The sequence below is a fragment of the Serinus canaria genome, chromosome 1 (assembly GCF_022539315.1).
Source record: "Serinus canaria isolate serCan28SL12 chromosome 1, serCan2020, whole genome shotgun sequence".
Lineage (NCBI taxonomy): Eukaryota > Metazoa > Chordata > Aves > Passeriformes > Fringillidae > Serinus > Serinus canaria.
Window position 1 is genome coordinate 113,469,951 of NC_066313.1, and position 23,233 is coordinate 113,493,183.

The 23,233-nt window shown below is 45.5% G+C and overlaps 1 protein-coding gene and 2 long non-coding RNA genes across 3 annotated transcripts in view; 2 read left to right on the forward strand and 1 right to left on the reverse strand.

The window, feature by feature from the left end:
- Positions 1-1,671: 1,671 nt before the first annotated feature.
- LOC127060151 (uncharacterized) lies at positions 1,672-12,565 on the reverse strand. The gene is made up of 3 exons (XR_007778809.1): positions 12,430-12,565; positions 10,416-10,951; positions 1,672-2,136 (listed from the first exon to the last, which is right to left on the reverse strand). It is a non-coding gene; the product is annotated as an uncharacterized LOC127060151 (long non-coding RNA).
- RCAN1 (regulator of calcineurin 1) overlaps positions 12,539-23,233 on the forward strand; it is a 37,840-nt gene continuing 27,145 nt past the window's right edge. Inside the window, exon 1 of the mRNA XM_009089561.4 lies at positions 12,539-12,830. Within this exon, the coding sequence (XP_009087809.3) occupies positions 12,564-12,830 (267 nt within the window). The 5' untranslated portion in view covers positions 12,539-12,563. The remainder of the gene's footprint in view (positions 12,831-23,233) is intronic.
- On the forward strand, positions 20,898-22,879 carry LOC127060145 (uncharacterized). The gene is made up of 3 exons (XR_007778795.1): positions 20,898-20,912; positions 21,334-21,506; positions 21,645-22,879. It is a non-coding gene; the product is annotated as an uncharacterized LOC127060145 (long non-coding RNA).

Below are 23,233 nucleotides of genomic sequence, written 5' to 3' on the forward strand. Positions count from 1 at the left end.
TTGGGTCAAAGGGGACATTACCTATCATTCCCTGCCATGGCAGGGACACCTCCCACTGTGCCAGGCTGCTCCAGCCCCAGTGTCCCACCTGGCCTTGGGCACTGCCAGGGATCCAGGGGCAGCCCCAGCTGCTCTGGGAATTCCATCTCAGCCCTGCCCACCCTGCCAGGGAACAATTCCTCATTCCCAAGGTCCCAATATGGAATAATTTGGGTTCTCACACAGCTCCTTTGGGTGATTAAATGTTTTGTGTTCTTGCACAGCTCCTTGAGTCCATCAACGTTTTGGGTTCTCACACAGCTCCTTTGGTACAAGTCAGGTTTTGCTCAGGTTCCCAGCTTGACCCAGGATTTGTGTCCTGCTGGTCAGGTGGAGCCACAGCAGAGCTCCCTGCCTGTCCCCTGTTCCCTGCTCAGCTTATCCATTAACGCCACGGTCCCATTTGCCTTTATTTACCTGTTCCCTGCTTTCAGTTCTCACAAGGTGAGAGTTTTAAGGCCAACAAAACCCAAACCCTTTCAGTGATAACCAGACCAAAAGCCAACAAAAATCCCTTTCAGTGCTAAGCCGTGCCTGCTGGTGAACATCGGCGCAGGGTTTAAGCCTAACAAAAGATTGGCTCGTTAAATATTCTCGACAAAGAGCTGGGGACTAACAGCTCCCCCAGCCAGCCTTAATTCTCCTTGTAGGACACAAACTTCAGGCGGAGCGCTCGATGCAATCACAGCAGGAATAATTTGTTAGGGATCTCTCTGTGCTCTCCCCGGAGCAGAGATTTTTGTCATTCTGCTGGGACTGAGCCGTGAGAGGGCACCGGGACACGGGGGAGCAGGAGCAGACGGGTGAAGAGGCCCCTTGTCACCCTTCGGTTTCCCGAAGGACTTTTGGGGATGCGGCAGTGTTCAACTCAGACCTGTCCCAGTGGTATCCCCGAGCTTTGCATTTCTTGCTCCCGCACTCGTTACTCAATTACTTAACAAGTAATTAATCTCTCGCTCTCCGCGCTCCCCCTGTTCCGTCAAGCTCTTTACACCCCATCTGTTTCTAAAACAGCCCTTGGCCAATAAATTTGATTTTCGGAGTTCGGCCTCGGGAAGGATTAGCGCACACTCCTTTATTAAAGGATGAGTGCAGGTATTAATTAATTAATTAATTGATGCTCACAGATGTCGGACTTTAGCCACAACTGAAGATCCCTTCGCAGTCTGGTGGGAACAACTATTATCCCTGGGGGGTTTAATTAGGCTGGATTATTGTAACTCCTTTTCCTTCCCGAGTGCACTTCACAGTTGTAATTTTTCTGCAGCCAGAGGTAAGGAAAACAATTCCTTTTGCTCCCGATTTTTTGCACTGGGAGTTAGAGGGAAGTCGAGGCTCCAGAGAAGGGGAGGATTTAACTGGGTGTCCCCAGCATGGGATGGATTTGTCAGGATAAACACAGACAGGTGCAAACTGCCTGGCTGCAGATAAGAATTACTTGTGGTATAAAACTTCCAACCACTTGTGGTATAAAAATGGTCTATAAAATAATATGAATACAGTATTATCAATATTCATATCCTAATACCGAATATTAATACCTTTTGAGATGGAAGAAATACCCCCAGACCCCTGTATTTGTATATAAGCCAGTTCAATATTTAAAATGTTATTTTTACATTTTAATATGCGGGAAAGACAAAGTTGCAAGTGAAAGAATTCTGTTGGAGGGCCAGAATTCTTTCCTGCTTTCAGAATACGTGGATGTTTGTTACGTTAATTTTCCTGGGGTGAAATTCCATCATCTCGTGGCTGGGAGGGCGTTCAGAGAAAAGGAGGAGGAGGAGGAGGGAGGGATGTCCTGGGGGAAATCCCGGCGGGTTGCGGGGCTGCCATCTGTGCTGAGCCGATCAGGGGCAATCCCGGCCCTCCCCAGCTGCTCCGGGGGCTTGGGAAAAAGGCAGAAACCCAAAAATACCCCCAGAGTGGGGCTGAACAAGCAGAGAGGAGGAGGAGGTGCTCCGTCATGCCGAGTGCCACTCTTCCTTCTGTTTTTCACTCCATTCCTGAATTCCCGGCATCCCGCAGGAACCGGAGCAGCCCGGAGATAAATTCGGAACCAATCATCCCAGAGCGCGGTGAAAAACAGCAACAAAGCTTGCAAAGAAATGAAACTCTGTCATTTTCGCTGTATTCAAGTACTTTAAACCTGCTCTTTGTCCAAACATTTTGGTTAAGCAGCGCTATTATAATGAAGCAATAGAATAATGAAGCCAAGATAAAATACGGATATTATCTATCGATTTTGAGTCTAATTCAATCAAATCGTGGTTTGGAATTCAGTTTGGAATTTGAGAGTCCTGGCGACTGCCCTGGAACCTCGTGTTGGCTCCTTTTGGACAACTCCAGGCTTTTGATTCCGCTCGGGAAATCCCTGAATTCCCTCCCCCCATGGCCTCCAGAGGCTTTCCCTGAATTCCTCCTCCTGCCTTAGGGAAGGGACCCCCAGTTCCAAATCCCCCCTTGCTCGGGGGATCGCTGAGCTGTTTAAAGCTAAGAGCCTTTGCCAGGCTCAGCGAGCAACTGTGATTTCATGACTGCCTCTTCTTCATCCTCCTCCTCCTCCTTCCCTGCTCCTGGAATTCGGGAGGTGAGTGTGGACAACGACTCCGACCTCAGCTGGATTTCACCTGCTCCAGGCAAATGAAAACCAGCCCTGAAAATAAAACTGCAAACGAAACTGCCCTGAGCCCCTGCCCGGGACACCTTCACCCTCGGAATTAATTAAATAACCTCGGAATTAATTAAAGACACCTTCACCTCGGAATTAATTAATTAATTAAAGAACCTCGAGCTGTCTGGGTAACAAACGCTGCTTTTCTCACAGGGCTCCACGAAATTCCTCAGCGAGCCTTAATTAGATCCATTTTGCTGAGAGCCTGGAAATAACTCCAAACTTTTGGAAGCTCCCAGAGATTTTGTTCACTTTAAATAAAGTGTCCAGATTGTCTCGAACTCCATTATTTTAACTCCAACTACACCAAACTCTTATTTTAAATGTTTCCTGGTTTATCGTGCCTGTTTATCAGAATATAACCCCTAATCACAGTTCATTTGATTTTTTTTAATACTCTTCTTTTAAATTTCATTTCATCTTTCACAGCTTTTAATTTCCCCCCTCATTCTGCACCATTGCCACTTGATCTTGGCTTTTATTCCAGTTCTTCTTAGAAAAACTCAGGGAAATTTAAGTTTAATATGTTATAATATTTAAGTTTTATATTTTAAAGGACCTGTTGTGGACGTGGTTCAGGGGTGGTGCTGGGGTGGCAGCAGGGCTGGGTCATCCTGAAGGGCGCTCCCACCACAGGAGGAAGTGGTGATTAATTATGGAATTTTGAGGAACTAACAACCCTTGGAATAGCTTCAGAGCAACGCAATACGAAATATTCGATGTGCTGATGTTAGCTAGGAAGTATGTGACCGCTGGGCACCAAAGAGGTAAAATGAGGATTGTTCGTCCGATTCAGAAAGACACATTGTACTTTTATTTTACTTGTCTTGCCACCAGGTCCCGCACCCTACTTATGCCAAAGCCTTCTAGTTTTGCACTTCTCCCGGGCGACTTTTCTTTTTTTTTGTGAACTTTGATTGTGTGTTCTCTGTGGTGTTGTGGATGTTTGTGCATGTGCCTTTTGTGGCTATGCCCAATAGTTCGTCCGTGGGCGGGAGCTAGTCGTTGTGCTGTGGCAGCGTTTTGGGTGCAAACCGTAAGGGTCGGTGCTGGCGAGTGGCTTGTCTACCCGTTAGCAGTCGCTTGGGTGGCGGGATCGGGCGGGTCGGGCGCTGTGCGGATTTGTCGGGCGAGGCGGACGGGCGGAGTGCGGGGGGCGGGCTTCTGTCGAGGCGGGGGGGCGGTCCGGTTCTTGGCTCTTGCGGGGCTGGCGGGCCGGGCGGGCAGAGAGGCGGGCAAGGTCGCGGCGGGGGGCGGCGCGGGGCGCGCGGGCGGGCGACGCGGAGCGCGAGCGCGCGTGCGTAGCGGGGAGGGCGCGCGGGCGCGAGGAGCTCGTGTAGCTGGGCTGCGGTGAGTGCCGACGGAGAACGGGTCGGGCAGAGCGGTCGCGAGAGGCCGCGCGGGGCGCCAGGGCGGGACAGGCCCAGAGGGGCTCTCGGGGCGTGCGGGGCACGGGTGAACATTCGGCGGCGAATGGGCCGAGGACGGGACGGGCCGGGACGGGACGGGCAGGCGAAGGGCAGGGCCTGGGCCGGGGCCGTGTCCGGGGGGACGTTCAGGGAAGGGACGGGGGACAGTGCAGGGCAGGGCCGGACGGGCACGTGGAAGGGCGGGCGAAGGGGAGGGGACGCAGAAGGGGACGGGCGGGCCGCACAGGGACACGGGAAGTGGAAGGGCCGCGGACGTGCAGGAGAGGGAAGGGCAGGAACACAGGGCAGGACAAGGGGACGGGGAAGCAGAGAAGATGCAAGAGGAAGAGCGCCGGACGCTAAGCGGAAGAGACGAGAGAGAGAAGAGAGAAGCAGAACGAGGGCAGGCGAGAAGTGAGAAGAGACAGACTGAAGAGATAGACCTAGAAGAATCGGCGACGGAGTCACAGGTGTGACGGTACGGCCCTGACCAGAGAAAGCGAAGAGACAGGGCATGCGCAGCGACAGAGAGACCTGAGCGAGCCGCGCCGAATCGCAGAACGAGCAACGAGAAGCTAGCAAGTAGGATGAAGGAGAAGACGACAGTTAGAGGAGATTTCAGAAGGCATAAGAAGCGAGAAGGCGTTGTCGAGCGGGATGCCAGAAGCGAGAGCGCCATGCTGAGAAAGAGAAGGAGAGAGAGACCGAGCCGCCGACGCAGCAGAGACAGCGGCAGAGCAGCGCGCGAGCAGCGAAGCCTTTCGAAGGAGAGGAGCTAGAGACGCAGAGCAGAGCGAAGGACACAGGCAAAGGGCACAACCGGACAAGCTGAAAACGGGGACAAGGAAACGGGAAACGGAAAAGGCCAAGCGAACAATCTGTGAAAAGGAAAAGGTCGACAAGTACTCACCCGTTTCTCCCTTCTCCCCTTCTCCCCTCTCTCCTTTTGTTTCTTGTTATTTCGTATCATCTTTTATATTTAAATATTTATTTTATTCCATTTCCACTTCCTACTTCCCACATTTCCCTCTCTTTTCCTGTCTGCTTACCATCCTGTTTCAAGGACTTTTCCTTTTCCAGGGCATAGGGCCCCCAGCGTTCCTCTTTCTCCCAACAGCTCTGATGGAGGTTTTATTGGAATGTTGTTCCATTATTTTGATTATTGCCTCTCAGCAGCTCTGCCTGACAAACCCGTTTGTGCCACAGCTCCCGTGACCGAGCCCTGCTGTAAATCAGTAACCGGGGCTGGTACTGATTGCTCTGAAAGAAATAAAAACCAAAAAAAAAACACCCACAGAAGCTTTTCCCTCTCCTGTTATTTCTCTTCCCTGCCTCCTTCAGGAGCTGATTTAGCGGGGCAGAGCTGGAAACTCAGGAAAAGGAGCGGGGGAACCTGGGATGGGAACGGATCCTGGAGATCTGGGCTGGCACCCCAGGGTGCAGTGCCGAGGGGAGTGGGTGCAGTGCCCTGGGCAGTGGGTGCAGTGTGCCCTGGGCAGTGGGTGCAGTGCCCTGGGCAGTGGGTGCAGTGTGCCCTGGGCAGTGGGTGCAGTGTGCCCTGGGCAGTGGGTGCAGTGCCCTGGGCAGTGGGTGCAGTGTGCCCTGGGCAGTGGGTGCAGTGTGCCCTGGGCAGTGGGTGCAGTGCTCTGGGCAGTGGGTGCAGTGTGCCCTGGACAGTGGGTGCAGTGCCCTGGGCAGTGGGTGCAGTGTCTCTGGGCAGTGGGGGCAGTGTGCCCTGGAGAGTGGGTGCAGTGCCCTGGGCAGTGGGTGCAGTGTGCCCTGGGCAGTGGGTGCAGTGTGCCCTGGGCAGTGGGGGCAGTGCCCTGGGCAGTGGGTGCAGTGTGCCCTGGGCAGTGGGTGCAGTGCCCTGGGCAGTGGGTGCAGTGTGCCATGGGCAGTGGGGGCAGTGGGGCAGTGCCTGGGCAGTGGGGGCAGTGTGCCCTGGGCAGTGGGTGCAGTGTGCCCTGGGCAGTGGGGGCAGTGCCCTGGGCAGTGGGTGCAGTGTGCCCTGGGCAGTGGGTGCAGTGTGCCCTGGGCAGTGGGGGCAGTGTGCCCTGGGCAGTGGGGGCAGTGTGCCCTGGGCAGTGGGGGCAGTGCCCTGGGCAGTGGGTGCAGTGTGCCCTGGGCAGTGGGTGCAGTGTGCCCTGGGCAGTGGGGGCAGTGCCCTGGGCAGTGGGGGCAGTGCCCTGGGCAGTGGGGGCAGTGCCCTGGGCAGTGGGTGCAGTGTGCCCTGGGCAGTGGGGGCAGTGTGGCCTGGGCAGTGGGGGCAGTGCCCTGGCACAGCGGGCACGGAGGACAGGGCAGAGCTCCAGGGCTGCTCCGGGATGGGGAGGACGGAGGAACCGGAGGGAGGAGCGGGCGGTGCCAGGGCCAGCACAGCCCCAGGCGGGCCGTGCCCGGCTCCGTGCCCTCGCAGCGCTGCCCGTGTCCCGCCGGCACCGGAGCGGGGAGAGCTGCCCTGCTTCTGTCACACGGCCGGTCACCGCCTGCTTGCACTAAATTCTCCATTTATAACCAAAGCTTCCGGTATTTTATTCTAATTTATTGCATTCTAATTAGGTTTATTTTAATATTTTTTCTTATTCTATTTTAATTTATTTCAATTTAATTCGTTTTATTTTCATGTTTTAATTTTATATTTTTTTAATTTATTTAATTATTATTTATTTTAATGTATTTGATTGTTTACTTCATTTAATTTTAATATTTATTTTATTTTATTTTATTTCATTTTATTTCATTAGTTTTTAAATTTTATTTAGTTATTTATTTTATATATATTTCATTTATTTTCATCTTAATGTTTTATTGCATTTATTTTTTAATCCTTTATGCATTTTATATTTTCTTATTTCATTTCAGCCAGCTACATTTCCCTTGCAAATGTGGATTTTGAGGCAGATCCCTGTCAGGAAACTCTCAGCTCCACTGTGCTCATTGCTAAACAGCATTTTCATTCTCATCTTCATTAGAAGTTCTCAATGTAGTTATAAACATATTTATTTTATTTATTTATTTTATTTATTTATGTTATTTTATTTTATTTTATTTTATTTATTTTATTTTATTTTATTAGTATATATTTCATTAATTTCATTAATGTTTTATTTTATTTTATTTTTATTTCCATTCCTTTTAATATTTGATTTTATTTCATTTCGTTTCAGCCAGCTCCGTTTCCCTTGTGAAATGTGAATTTTTTGAGGCAGATCCCTGCCATGAACCTCTGAACTCCGCTGTGCTGCTTTTGTTCCACGGGGTTTTATCTCCACCTTTCACTAGAGGGGCCCACAGAGCCCCAGGGAGCCCCACGAGTGCCCGTGCCAGGGGCTGCTCCTGCTCTGGGACAGTCCCAGACACCAGCACGGACTGGGAGCAGCTCTGGGGCTTCTGATCCCCAACCCTGCCCTGGGAGCAGCAGGGAAGGGACTGGGACTGGGGTTGGGATGGGGTTGGGATTTGGGGTTGGGATTGGGGTTGGGGGTGGGATGGGATTGGGGTTGGGATTGGGATTGGGATTGGGGTTGGCCCATGTGCCCCTCAGGTGATTTCCCACCTGCAGAGCTGCCCCAGCCCTGGCCCAGCCCTGGAGGAGCTGGAGCTGCTGCAGAGAGCCCAGAGGAGGCTCCAGGATGGGCAGAGGGCTGGAGCAGCTCTGCTGGGAGGAAAGGCTGGCACAGCTGGCATTGCTCACCTGCACAGGAGAAGCTTTGGGCTGAGCTCAGGGTGGCCTTGCAGGGCCTGGAGGAGCCCCAGGAAAGCTGGAGAGAGACAATTCCCAGGGGATGCAGGGACAGCACCCAGGGAACGGCCTCAAACTGAAAAATTACAGGTTTAGATCAGATATTAGGAACAATTTCCTCCCTGGCAGGGTGGGCAGGCCCTGGCACAGGGTGCCCAGAGCAGCTGGGGCTGCCCCTGGATCCCTGGCAGTTCCCAAGGCCAGGCTGGACCCTGGGGCTGGAGCAGCCTGGCACAGTGGGAGGTGTCCCTGCTGTGGAACTGGATGAATTTTAAGGTCCCTCCAACCCAACCCATTCCATGACCTGTGATCCTCTCCTGCCCTGGGACAACTCCTGCTTTTCCCAGGTGCAGTTTGGCCTTTCCAGTCAGTGGCTCCTGCACAGGCTGCCCAAAGGACTTTGCCTCCTGTTTGCTGCATCCCTCCTGAGAGCCTCAGCTCCTGGGATATTTCACCAAAAATCCTGCGCAGCAAAGTCCCCCATTTACCTTTTTGGGGTGCTTTTGCTGTGCCAAGCAGCCCCTCTGGGCTCCTTTCTGCCAGCCAGGTTGTTCTCCTTAAGAGTCTCCACACACAGAGGTCTGAGCCTCTCCAACACCAGCCAGACCCTTAAAGGGAGTTCAAAAAGTACCCAAAATCCCAATACTTGAGTTTTGCCTCACTTTGAGCAAATCAGGTGCCCTCCAAAAGAAAAACAGACCTGAAGGAAATCCCCAGCCTCGTTTAACAGCTTATTCTGATGCTGAACATTGCTAAAGTTGGGTTTTATTTCTTTAAATCTGCTCCACCACCGGGGCCATTTGTTCTTGTTCTGGGAGCAGAACTCCGCAGTGCTCCACGTTTAGCTGGAGCCTCTCCTCGCTATTCTTTGTGCTCAGCTGAGCACATCCAGCCCTGAACACACCTCAGCAGGGAATTCTTTCATCCTAAAGCTGCTCAAAGTGGTGTCACACCTGGTCCAGAGCTCTCCCCAAGGAAAAGGTTCATCTTAAACAACACAGGTTTCTTTATTTTTCCCTTTTTTTAAATAGATCACTTTTGAATTTTTTGAATCGATGACTATTTTAACATTTGCTGGTGTTTTTGTCAACAGCATTCAAGGAATTCACCATTTCCATTCACTGTTTGCAGCTGCATTGCCTGAAAATACCTCATGGCTGGCTCTTACAGGACAATGTGGCAGCACCTGTAAAGGTCCAGCTGGGATTTCAGTAAAGAATTCCATGGAAGGAGTGATGAGGCTCTGGAATGGGCTGCACAGGGAGCTTTGGGGTGCCTGGCACTGTCCCTGGGAGTGCCCCAGAGCTGCCTGCATGGGGCCCTTGGGGACAGGGTTGGTGCTGCTGGCTGAGCTTAAAGGTCTCTTCCCACCTCGATAATTCTGGGATTCTGAGATGTTTATTTTTCTCCATTGAATGATAAACAATATTTTATTTTATATTTTATTTTAATATTTCATTTCATTCCATTTCATTTATTTTACATTTTATATTTTATTAATTACATTTTATTCTACTTTATTCATTCATTTTATTCATTTCATTTTATTCTATTTAATATTTTATTTAGTTGTATTTTATTCTATTTTGTTTTATATTTTATTCAATTCTATTTTATTTAATTTTATATATATTTTTATATTTTATTTTATTTTTGATATTTTATTTTATATTTAGTTCGTTATATTTTATATTTTATAATTTATATTTTACATTTCATTGTATTTTATTCAATTTCATTTCATTTCTTTATTTTAAATTATTTAAATTTTATTTTATATTTTATTCTGCTTTAATTTTTATTCATGTTATTCTATTTCATTTCATTTCATTCTATTTCATTTAATTTCTTTTTTTAATTTTACATTTATTTTATACTTCATTTATTCTGTTTTATTTTATTTATGTTATTCTATTTCATTTCATTCTATTCTATTTCATTTAATTTCTGTTTTTATTTTACATTTTATTTTTTATTTTGTTTTATTCTCTTTTATTTTATTCATGTTATTCTTTTCATTTCATGTCTTTTTTTATTTTACATTTTATTTCATTTTATTCTGTTTTATTTTATTCATATTATTCTTTTTCATTTCATCTTTTTTTATTTTACATTTTATTTTATTCTGTTTTATTTTATTTATGTTATTCTTTCATTTCATTCTATTTCATTTCATGTCCTTTTTTTAATGTTACATTATTTTATTTTATATTTTTATTTTATTTTACATTTTTATTTTATTTTACATTTTATTTTATTCTGTTTTTTTTTTTTTTTTTTTTTATGTTATTCCATTCCAGCCAGCCTCTTTTCCCCCTGGCAGCGCGGATTTGGGGCAGATCCCGGCAGGACAATCCCCCTGGAGCCGCGGCCGTTCCATGGCCGCTAGATGGAGGTGGCAGCGCTGGGAACGCTCCCCCGGCTCTGCTCCAGCAGCGATTCCCTTTTCCCAGGGGAAATCATTAGCGTTAATCATTAGCATTAATCATTAGCGTTAATCATTAGCGTTAATCATTAGCGTTAATCATTAGCGTTAATCGCCCTCACTTACACCGAAACCGGCCCCAAACACTGCGGGAAAATCCCTTTTTTCCCTCTCGCCGCCTCCTCCAGCCAGAAGCGGCCGTCGCCTTCCCTTCCTAGGGAAAGAGAAAGGAAGAACAATTCAATCTGCACATCAGGGAGATGCAGGTTGATTTATTTATTATTTTTTTCTGACGTCTGTGGCTGAATTAACGCTTCAAACGTGGAAGCTCTTGGGGCAGGGAGGTCCTTTGGCCCCGGAGGCCAGCTGAGCTCAGCCCCAATTAATTACATAAAACACAATTAATGACATCTCTTCTCCTTCAAACCTGCCAGCTGAACTGCGATCCTGGGAATATTTCAGGGGGTTTTCCTGCCAGGGGATGCCAGGCTGCAGGGACAGGGATTTCCTGCTGCCAGGTCTTGTTTTCCTGGATTCCTTGGATTCTGTGGAACAGATTTCAGGAGGGAATTCCTCAGGTGGGATTGCTCCAGGAGGTTGGAGCTGCTGCAGCTGCAGAGAATCCAGAGATTTGCTCCTCAGAGGGGAAAGTGCCACCAGCCCTGTCAGGAAGCACCAAAGAATTTGGTTAAAAATGGCTTTATTTTGGCTGGATTTAGCATGAACCACCGGGGCTCGCTCAGAGAAGTTACTTTTCTTTTCAGAGCCCATTTGTCTGCAGCTGGGAGGATGAAGATTTTATGTCAGTTAGCTCAAGTGATCACAAAACCATCTCGTATTTAGCTGACTCCTCAGAAAAAGACTCAAAAATTTAAATCCAAACCAATTTAGAGAGGCTGAAGAAATTTGGTGTGGGATGTTCAGAGATGTGTGACTGTCATAATAACTTCAGAAAAAATAACTGCATAAAATAAACTAACTTCATAAAAAAAACTTCATCAAAAATAACTTCATAAAAAACAGTAACTTCATAAAAAACCCAATAACTTCCTAAAAAAAAACTTTATAAAAAACTCTGGGGCCTTTGAAGCTCGGGCCTTCCTCTGGAAGGTGCTGCTACGTATATATAAAAATAAATAGAAGCACAATATTATATACAATATTTTATACAGATAAAGGCATGTATACCATGAAATATTAAAAATATAATAAAAGTATTTGTGTAGGATTCTTAGGTCAGACTAACCAGGCAAGCACACCAAGGGGAGGTCAGCTTGTCCCTAAGGCAGATAAAAAAATTACAACACACGCAGTGGCAATTTTCAGCTGACTTGTCTTTGAGTGAGGAATTTTTATATCCATGTGGCATTTTTATATAAATATTTCATATTTATATTATAGACCATCCAACCTGGCCTTGAACACTTCCAGGGATGGGACATGGAGGTCACAATTTTCTCTCTCTAGCAATAATAAAGCATTATATACAGTAATTTATATAAAAATAGATATCTATATACATACAGTATATTATTATATACAGCATATTTTATAAGTTTTATATATACTGCATGTTATTTATATTCCCACAAATACACACAGATATTTTGTTACATAGTAACAGGATATTGTTACATAAAACACCTTTTTATATGCTATATATTGTATATTAGATATATACCACATATACATACAGCATAATATACACATAATATTTTTATATATATTAGTTTACATATTATATACAAAAATACTATACAGTACAGACACTATAGGGTGTGTGTGTATATATATATATATATATATATATATATATATATTTGGTATATTAAATGGTAAATAATATATGGTATTAATATATATGGTATTATAATATATATGGTAACGTGATTATAATATATGGTATATTATAATAATATATGGTATTATAATAATATATATGGTATATAGTATGGTAAATAATGTGGTATGTAATATGGTAAATTTTCAGCTATAATACATTATACATAGTGAGTACGTATATTAAATACACAATATATACTAAATATCTAGTATCGATGGTAAATATAGTATATTTTAAATAAATATAGTTAATTCTGTGGGCGGGAGCTCAGCCGCTCCCTCACGGCGCTGCCCTCACCCAACATGGCGGACGCGGCCTCACGCGCCACCTGTTGCCGCAGCGACGGCGGCTTCCGATTGGCTCACACAGCCCGGGGGGGCGCAGCGGCGGCTTCCGATTGGCTGCTGAGTGGAGGGGGCGAAGGAAACAAGATGGCGGGCGGGGGGTGGGAGAAGCCGCCTCAGCGACGTCGCTGCCGCCGCCTCCGCTCGTGTCCGGCCATGGAGGAGCCGCCGCTCCAGCAGCCGCCGACGCCCGGGGAAGACGAGGAGGAAGGGGAGGAGGAGGAGGAAGAGGAGGCGGACGCGGAGTGGAGCTTCGTTGACCGCGAGATGGAGGCGGTGGCGCTGCGCGACCTACCCACCGCCACCATCGCCTGCAACCTGGACCCGCGCGTCTTCCAGGACGGCCCGTACCGGGTGAGATGGGCCGGGAGCCGTGAGGGGGCGCGGGGTGCGGGGCTGGGCTGGTCGCGGTTCTCTGGGGGAGAGAACCCTCATAGGAGCGGGGATGAGGGGGCGAGGCTGTGGCTGCGTGTCCCGCCCGCCCCCTCGGTCCTGCCGGGAGCGGTGTCCCGAGCCGGGCTGAGCAGAGCCCGCTCCGAGGGTGGAGCCGGGCGGGCCGGGCTCTGCTCGCTGCAACAGGGACAGGAACGGCCTCAGGCTGGGCCAGGGCTGGCTCGGCTTGGCCAGCAGCAGGAATTTGCCCATGGAAAGGGGGCTCAGGCCTTGGCAGGGGCTGCCCAGGGAGCTCTGCAGTGCCCATCCCTGCAGGTGTCCCCTGGAGGTGGCACTGAGTGCTCTGGGCTGGGCACGGGGCACAGCTGGCACTCCCTGGTGCCCAAACCTTGGTGATTCCATAATTCTGGGACTTTCAACACCTACAGCTATTTTGCCTTCATTCCTTTGCTTCCTGAACCTGTAGCACAGGGTGAAGCTCTGCATGAAATAGGAATGAAATAAAATATCCCTGGACCACCCTAGCCTGAGCTTTGTGCTCAGGGTTTTGTTTGATGCACCTGATGTTGTGGTTTAATTCTTTTTTTTTCTTGTTTTTGCTATCAAACCCTTTCGTACTGGAGGAGGTGCTTAAGTTTTAAACAGATTTGAATTAAACAGAATGGACTCAAAGATTAGGCTGTGATAACAAATGAATTTGAGTCTCATCATCTCCACATAACTGTTGTCTTCACCATGGATGATAGCATGTGCAGATCCTGCATAAATTACATTTCTAAGGTAAAGAATGAGAGAGCTGCCTTGAATAAATATCTGTCTCCAGGGGGGAAGAAAAGTCTCAAAGTTTTAGAAACAACACAAAACTTAAAAAAAAGGCAGGTGGAGGTCCTTGGAAGGTAGGTGCACACAGACTTTTGATAGATGAAAAATCAGTTTAGCTGTGTGGTCACTAAATTTCAGCACTGAAATACATTATTTAGCTTCATTTTATAAAGTTACAGAGCTGGCAAGAGCTGATTGAAAGCTGGAAATAAGTGACATTTTTAGGAACCCATATGGACTGGCCACGTTTTTAATTTGTTTTGTTGGCCAAATGTCGGGAAGGTGCAGAGAGAAAAAGTGAATGAGGCCTTAAGGCTGTATCCCAGATTTTGGAGGTGTGAAAGGTGCCCTCAGCGTTTGGATGATTTAAAAAATAAAAAGTTCTATTAAAAATGAGGAAAATATTGCATTGTTCCATGGTTTATCCAGTTTTCCAGAGCAATTGGTGGTTCTGGTGTCCAAGGAATTGCAGGAATTTTGTCACTCAGGTGTGTGGGGTGATGTGGTCACACTGAAATGTCACTGTCTGAATCACTTGAGAAGGATTCCGAGGTAATTTTGAAAGGCTGCACTTGGTTAGGGGGTGAGTTTTAAGAAAATTCCCTTGGTTTGGTGTGGAATGTGCCCAGAAAATTCCAGCTTGAGCAGCAGAGCTGGGGAATGGTGCTGGTGAAGGGATCCTCACTCAGTGCTTGTAAATACTCTGAATTGTGCTGTGTTTGGTTGGTTCTACTCTGTGAGTTCTCTGCCTTTCCCAGCAGATGTAACCCTCCTAAAACCCCTTTTCTCTCCAGCTCAATGGGATTTCTCCCCCTTCAGTGGGCCCCTAATAATCCAGGATTGCCCTATTTGAGGAGGGTTGATCCAATCAAAGGTGAGACAAGACAGCCACTGATAACTGTTTTATTCTGTCCCTCCCAGATCATGATTTGTACTGGAAGTGCTGCTTGAACATTCCTCTTCCTCCTCCTTTTCAGTTTTTTTAATGTTTTTCATTGAGGTGTTGGTAATCCCAGTTAAAAAATCAGAAGTTTTAGATGGTTTGTGATCAGTCTCTTAAAACCAGACCTTCCTGTCAACTCTGCTAAATGACAGCTTATTCTCAGAAGAAATAAAAGTTCTTCATTGCCAGTTTCTTAATACCAGCCCCAAAACCTTCCAGAGTAAAAAAAATGAAATTTACTTGAGCACTTACTCTAAAGTTTTCTAAAGCACAGTTCAGGAATTCCTTTAAATTCTGTATTTTTTTTTCTTTTTATTAAAGTACAGGAAATGACCACTTACAAAACCCTTTTTCCTGATCTTCAAGTTGGCAAATTACCTTGGAAAAATTTGGATTTTCTGAACTGTCTTACATTGGCTCTGCAGCTTTTGGTAGCTTCACTGTTGGCTGTGTGCTTGAGGAATTGTAATTCTTGGATTTTATTTTTAAAACTGTGTCCCTGTGTACTCATTTATTTAAGAAAATGTATCAGGAGCTAATTTCCAATTAGGATTTTGTGGTTTTCCTTCCTCTTTGTGTGATATTCCATTTTTAAGGGCTGTTTTCTGTCAGTAGAGGACACTCAGAGTTTTTTGATGGAATTTGTGCTGTCAGATCCAAGCAGGTGAATTTTTCCCTGGCTCCTGTCATCCCCAGGGATGTGCCAAACTCCCCTGGGAATTTCACAATTCTGGCACAGGCACAGCAAGGTTAAAAAATGAAATAATCTCATTTCTGCCTTGTTGGAACCCTGGTTACTGAGGATTTCAGACTTTCTGTGCTGACAAGCAGTGACCACCAAGAGAACACTGCATTTGACCTAAAGCTGGGAGGAAAACTCCCAAAGTTAAATAATAGAACTAAAATTACAACTGTGTAGTTTGAATAGAAGTGTGTAACATCACACAGTAGAAAACTTGGAGTTTAAAGTTTTTAAAAATAATAATATATATAAAACAAAAGTTTTAAAACAGAAACTAATTCTTCACCTTCTTCTTCATAAGTAATATTGTGTAATTAAATAAAAAATCCACATTACAAACCACAAGTATTAAGTTAAAAGTAAAAATAATTTAAGTATAATTTCTTAATTAACCAGTTTATCCTTCAAACCCTTATAAAAATACAACTCCATTTTTGATTTACAAAAATAGAATACTATAAAACTCACAGTTTGTGAAACTGTAATACAAATAAAAACTAATAAACAAAAATTACCATCTCACACATTTAATCCCAACCTTAACAAAAAAACCCCAAATGCAATTTCCATTTCCCTTTTCTGTGGGCACCTCTCAGCTGGGCAAGGAGGAGCACAAAGAGTTCCTGCAAAGAATTTCATCCCTCACAAAATCATTGGGCTTTAGGGCTGGGAGAGATTTCTGGTGGAGACAATTTTCCCTGAAATTCCTTGAAAATGTTTCTGAGAGTTTGAGGTGCTGGAGTCTCCATCTCTGGGAGTTCCAGAGATGTTTGGATGTGGCACTTGGGGGCATTTTAGGTGTTTAAAAATCACATTTTAAACCCATTTCCATATTTTAGACCATATTTTGTTCTATTTCCGTGACGATTCTGCTGGGAAAGTCACTTCCACCTTTAATGGTTCTGTGATAATTACCTTAATCTGCTAATTTTTTGCAAATTAATGAACATAACAGCAAGTTTTCCATAATTACCAACAACTTCTATTCATGGAGAAACTGAAAGCAGGCAGTTCTGTCATGGGAACAGCTTTTCTGTGGGAAAACTTCACTGGAAAACTGAATTATTCAAGAAATTCATCTTGCTGGAAGTGCACTCTGAGTTGGAATTGAGCCTGTGTCCTCACATAACCCCCAGACCTGGCTGGAAACAATGATCTCTGCAATTATTCATTTAAAAAAGAAATAGATTCTATTTGTGCTTGAAGAGAAAGGCCAGCAAGGTGAGTTGTGCAGCCCAGGAGAAGCAGAATCCTGGGAATTGCAGCTCCCCAGTTGTGCTGTTCCTGCAGCTTGGGCTGCCTTCAGTGCAGCAGGGCAGTAGAGCAGTCAAAGGAGCTTTGCTTTTGGCATTTCAATTGCCTTGGAGGCCACTGACATCATCAGCAGGTGGATTTGGGGCTTTTCAAGCATTTAAAGAATTCCTTCTGCTTTGCAGGAAGTTTAGCAGATTTCTCAGGAGCATTTATAAAACTTTCTTTAGAAATAATCTCCATTTTCTGGTAATCTCTTCCTGCCTCAGCCACATGCCTTGTAATCCTTTTACTTCACAGTTTTTAAGCCTCTTAGATCACATTAAAAAGAAAACATTTTAAAGGTAGATTAAAAAAAAAGTGGTTTTACATTTATGGATTTTTGTGACCACAGCTCTGGTTTTGGCAAAATATTTCCTAATGGGAAAGTAACAGTTATTTATTGGCACCTGCATATGTTTTGAAGGTTTTCATTCTTTCTCTGCCAAGAAAAAATACATATCTTTTTTTGTGCCAGTATTTATAGTTTTTAATGCTTCTGGTTTCCAAATAAAGCTCAGGGTTAAGAGTGTGGTTTAAAATCACATCTCAATAATCTGGATTTGCTTTGAACACTGAAACCATTACAAGGAAATGAAAAACCTTGCATTATGAAAAGTTTTTCAATAGGACTTCTGGAAGTGGAGGTATTTAGTTAAGTGGAGGTATTTTGAGCCAGCTTCAGGTTTATATCACACTTGGACCTTCTGTAGCTCTCCAAAAGAATTATTTCTGGGTCAAAAATCCACTTTTTGAAGTCCTCAAAGTGGGCTGATTAGTCATTCCTTCAAGCAAACAATACAAATATTTTATAGGCAGAAAAATAAAAGGAAATCTATACTATTTAAATATTTCTTTAAATATTCAAATAACTCTTGCTGTAAAAGAGGGTTGTTGGGTGCCTTGAAAACACCTAAAGCTAGAAAAGCGGTGTTGTAAAATTGTCATGAGTAGCCTCAGTGTTGGAGATATTAACAGAAATGACTTCCCTGGGATCCAGTGCTCCAATCCTGAGCTCAGAGTCTGGAAGAAAGATCCCACACGAGGTCTGAGCTGTGCCAGGATTAACAATTTCATTTGCTTGGAGAACCAAAGGGAAATTAAGGAAAATGTTGGTGAAATCCCTGGTGAGGCCTTGTGCAGGCTGACCCAGAGCAGGGACTGGACAGAGTTACAGAGTAAAGTAGGGATTTATTGAAATAATAAAGACTAAATAATAATTTAGTGATTATTTAATAATAAAATGTAATAAATATTTTATAAATATTTATGAAAGGCCTCTGGGCAGCACCAGAGCCCAGCCAGGGCTGCAACCAAGATGACCCAAAATGCCCGGCCGGGCACGGGGTCTCTCCCTGGGATCAGCTCTGCTCCATTCCCACCTTGCAGTTCATTGTCCCAGCCCAGCTTTAGCCCAGGCACTCCCACCCTGCTTGTTTTTCTCTCTCCAGCCCACGGGGTTTGTGCTCCTGGCCTGAGATTGGGATCATTTGTCCTTGGTGCCCAGCTGGAGCAGGAATTGTTTTGTCTCCCTGCTCTGTGCACAGAGCTCTCCATCCCATAATATGAACCCAGACCCACACACTAAAGCAGCACAGAGTGTGAAAAATAGAAAAGCTCAAACCTGAGGCATCTCTGGGAGCACCAAATCTACATCCCAGGGCTGTGGAGAGCTTTTCCTCATGTCCCTCCCTGGGTTCTGCCTTCTGCCGGAGCAAGTGGAGCTTTGTTCCCAGGATTCTTGTCCATTCATTAATGAAAAATCTGGAAATGAGTGCAGGGGTTTAGAGGTGAGACTGGCTTGAAACTCAGCCCAGCACCCCTCAGCAACATCAGCTTTAAAGAATGATTAATGTCAGCAGTCACTGAAGTGTCCCATGCAGAGCAGGCTGAAATCATCAAGTGTTTTTAGCAGCAAAGGTTTAATTGTGTGACAGTTATTGCTGAAGAAGTTCATTCAGTAGTTTATTCAAGTTTTAACAAGCAGTGTTTATTAATTTATAAATAGTGTTGGTTATTAATAAGTAGCATTACTTGGTGTCATAGCTGAAGGTCAGGAGAATTGAGGATGAGGGGAATAATTAAAAAACAATGGTGCAAATTCAGATATTGATATTAAGTAGAAATTCCAGTGGAGTCTGGGGGTTGTTCTTGTTGCAAACAGAAGATCCTGGGATGGGTTGGGTTGGAGGGGAGCCCAAGGATGATCCAGCTCCAGCTCTGCCCTGGGCAGGAGCACCTGACCTGGCTGGGTTTGGGTGAGTTCTGGGCTTTATTCCTGATTTAAGCACTTTCCTCAGTGGCCATTTGGGGTAGTTTTCACTGGGGTTTTATCTCTTGTTCTAACCAGGTGTCTTTTTTTCCTCTTAAAATATGGGAATGTGCTGGGAATGACTGAAGTATAGGCTGTGTTCAGTGAACCTGAAGGTGGGACTGAGCTCTAAAATACCATTTTTAAAATTTTGTGGGTGTGATGTGTAATTAAGCTATCCAAGTCATTGTCCTAAAATGTTGGGGAATGCTGATATTAAAAACGAGGTGCTTGGTGGGTGGTGGCTGCCAGGCATAGGGATTTAGGATGTGCCAATGTCCTAAATGGAGTCTATGAGGTGCTGCCAGCTTTGGGTGGGAGCAGAATCATCCAGCAGTACCTGCTTTAGACCTTTGCTCTCTTCCTCCCAGCATTTTTCACTGCCAGAGGTAACCAGAATGAATTTCATTAAACATGGCAGTCGCTGATTGATCACTGACAAAACAGAGCTGTCAATGCTCAGTGAATTTCATCCATTAAAATGGAACTTCCCTCTTCCCTGGGCAGATTTTCAGAGGCTCACAAGTGAGGAGCTGGATTTGATTTTGCTTTTTGAGGTTTTTCCTTGGAGTTATTTTGGTGCTGGCAAACAGCTCTTGGTTTTTGAGCTCTCAGGGGTTGGATTTGAGTTCCTTTGTGTTGCTGAAGTGCAAAAGGCAGCAGGAAAATGGAGAGCGCACCTCTGGTACAGCAGTGCTGTGGGAGTTCAGGGCTTTTTGATAAATTGATTTATTGATCATGTCTGTATCACACAGCTTGGCAAAAATAATCATCAAAAAAACGCCATAAATGGAAGTTTTTGAGTTTTAGATGCAGCCAAGTAACCCAAAATCACTTTATTTTCTTACATGGAGTGAAAACCATTCTGGAAACTTCCTGAAGGTTTGGTCCTGATTTCAAAACAAGTGGCTGTTTGTGTGGAGGCCTCTTAAAATTCCGGCTGTTTTCCAAGAGGAGCTGGCTGAAAGGCAGGAGAATTGTTCCTTTATTTTCCTGAAAGTAGGAAGCTGAGCTGGTGAAGTGCCAGAAGAGCCAAGCTGTATTGTTATAATAAATGGATTCTTTTCCTGTTTGTTTTTTTCTCCTATTCATAATCCATACAGTTAAACAAAACACTTCTGTGGGTTTGTAGTTTAAATATTCTCCTCCTTTCTGATAACCCAGCAAGTGAGATAATATTCTTAAATTCTTTAAGAACAGAACCTGTCTCTGTTATTTTAGAGTAGAATTGTTGATAGTCAAAAAAGCTACAGTAAGAATATGTCCATTACTGTGGAAAAAGAAAATAAGAACTAAAATATGCATTAGTGTGGAAATAGAAAATAAGAACTAAAATGTCCATAGCTGTGGAAAAAGAAGATGAAATAAGAATTAAAATGTCCATTGCTGTGGGAAAAGGTGATGAAATAAGAAATAAATGTTCATTACTATGGAAAAAGAAGATGAAGTAAGAACTAAAATGTCCATTTCTTGCAGGTTGTGATGTTAAATAATAAGAGAGAGTTTCTGGTGGCAACCTGAACTCGTGGAGGGGGAATCAGTGGGAGTTGCTGGGGTGTGTGTCCCTCCCTGGGGTGTGTGTCCCTCCCTGGGTTGTCCGTCCGTCCCTGGGTTGTCCGTCCGTCCCTGGGGTGTCCGTCCGTCCCTGGGGTGTGTGTCCCTCCCTGGGGTGTGTGTCCGTCCCTGGGGTGTGTGTCCCTCCCTGGGGTGTGTGTCTGTCCCTGGGGTGTGTGTCCGTCCCTGGGGTGTGTGTCCGTCCCTGGGTTGTCCGTCCGTCCCTGGGTTGTCCGTCCGTCCCTGGGTTGTCCGTCCGTCCCTGGGTTGTCCGTCCGTCCCTGGGGTGTGTGTCCGTCCCTGGGTTGTCCGTCCGTCCCTGGGTTGTCCGTCCGTCCCTGGGTTGTCCGTCCATCCCTGGGTTGTCCGTCCGTCCCTGGGGTGTGTGTCCCTCCCTGGGGTGTCTGTCCATCCCTGGGGTGTCTGTCCATCCCTGGGGTGTCTGTCCCTCCCTGGGGTGTGTGTCCCTCCCTGGGGTGTCTGTCCATCCCTGGGGTGTGTGTCCATCCCTGGGTTGTCTGTCCATCCCTGGGGTGTGTGTCCATCCCTGGGTTGTCTGTCCATCCCTGGGGTGTGTGTCCATCCCTGGGGTGTCTGTCCATCCCTGGGGTGTCTGTCCATCCCTGGGGTGTGTGTCCATCCCTGGGGTGTCTGTCCATCCCTGGGGTGTCTGTCCATCCCTGGGGTGTCTGTCCATCCCTGGGGTGTGTGTCCATCCCTGGGTTGTGTGTCCATCCCTGGGTTGTCCGTCCATCCCTGGGTTGTCTGTCCATCCCTGGGGTGTGTGTCCATTCCTTTGCAGGATCCATTGGTGCCACCCAGCTGGGAGCCAGCATGGCCTGGCTCATGGAAACTCTGATGCAAGGTTGAATTTTCCTGGGGCTCCAGGATGAAGCAGCTGCAGGGGCAGGCAGTGGAAAGTATGAACAGCTCCTGCCTGGGGTTGTGCAATGCAGAGAAATCAGCTCAGGGCAGGTGAGATCAGCAGGGCCTCTCCAAACCCCAAACCAGCCCACCCCATCAAGCTTCCTTCATCAGTTTGGTGTTCTCCCCTTGGGAAAGGCTCAGGATCTGTGGAAGGTACAAACAAACCCATTTTTGGATGTTTTTCAGGGATCTATCCCAACACTAAAGCTCCTCAGCTCACCCAGAGCAACTGAAGTGCAGGAATTCTTCCCAGGAGGTGTCAGGAGAGGTTGTTCCTTGATCTGTGCCTTCCTTCCTCAGCTTCCAAAGTGCAATTCTGTCCTTCCCCACTGCTCTGCAGGGATGTTTCATCTCCCCTGCTGGGAAAAAGGCACATCCAGACATTTCTCTAGCAGAAGTTGGAAAGAGATGCAGAACTGTGGTGGCTTTCAGCAAGTGGGAGTTCCTAACCCAAAATCCACTGCCTGGAATATTCAGGAATTTAAAATATTTTAAAGAATTATTTTCTAATGCTGAAATGTTTGCTCCATTAATCAAACAGGTGGGTTCTTGCCATATGAATAAATAGAAATAAAATGCATCCTCAGAGCTCTGTTGTTATATACCTTCAGAGCTTTAAATGCCTGGGTGCTGCTGATGTGTCACTAATTAATGTCTAAGATAATTACAGTGTGCCAGGCATTAACCTCATCAAAAATGCAGGTGATTTGAGATAAATTCCAGACTCTTCTGTGGCTCCTTTTATTATCTTGTATTATATTTTATTATTTTATCAGGGGCTTGGATGGGATTGTGGAAGGGGTTTGGATTTAGATGATTTTTAAAGTCTCTTCCAACCAAGCCATTCCATGATCTTTAGTAGTGCTTTTGAAATGCTTTTGAAATTTCCAGGTACACTTGGTTTGTTCTTTGAAATGCAGAAACTTCTTGTAATTGCTTTGAGTTTTTTCCTACCCTCCCAGAACATTCTTAGAAAATATTTTTGAAGTTTCTCTTCCATTCTTCCTTCTGTGACTGCAGTGGAAAATGTCATTCTTTAAAGATCACAGAAATACCAGCCTGCTCTGACCAGCTCCTGTTGTTTTCCAAAGCTTTCTGTGTTAAAGTTGAGTTTTTTATTTCCTTTTGTTTTCCCCTTAGTCACAGAGGATGTGTCAGAGGATGAACACGTAACTTCTGCTTTGCCTGGGATGATATCTTTAATATTAGAGTTAAACAAATCCTGCTGTCATGTTGGAAGGAACTAGAAATTAAAAGAACCCCAAACACCTGCTGTTTTCATCCTTATCTTTGCTCTCCCTCAAGTCAGAGTTTTGGCATAATGCAGCTGCATTTTTCATGATAATAAATTGTTAAGTACAGAAGTCTTTTTCATCCTACTCCAGTGGGATTATGGTCCTGTCTTCACTCAGTGGGACAGTTCTTGTACCTGTCACAGCTGAAAAAACCATAAAAATTTAGAAAAATACTTCAGGGACAACTGCCTTACCTCTTAGAGTTTTAATTTTTTTTTTTTAACTTTTCAGAAATGGCAGTTAAACAGGAAAAGACAAAAATCCTAAACCTCTGACCCCACAGATGATACAGTCCTGAAGGTGTGTGGGAAGCACAAAATGGCTGCAAAATGTTTGCTAATCAGAGGGAGTTAATGAACCAGTATAAAATAATGAGCAGCTGAATGATTGTTAGGCACTGCTGGGAGTGCCTTCCATGGTTCCCAGGGGTGGTCTGGAAATGCTGAGAATGAGATTTTTATTGGATGGAGTCAGAATGGG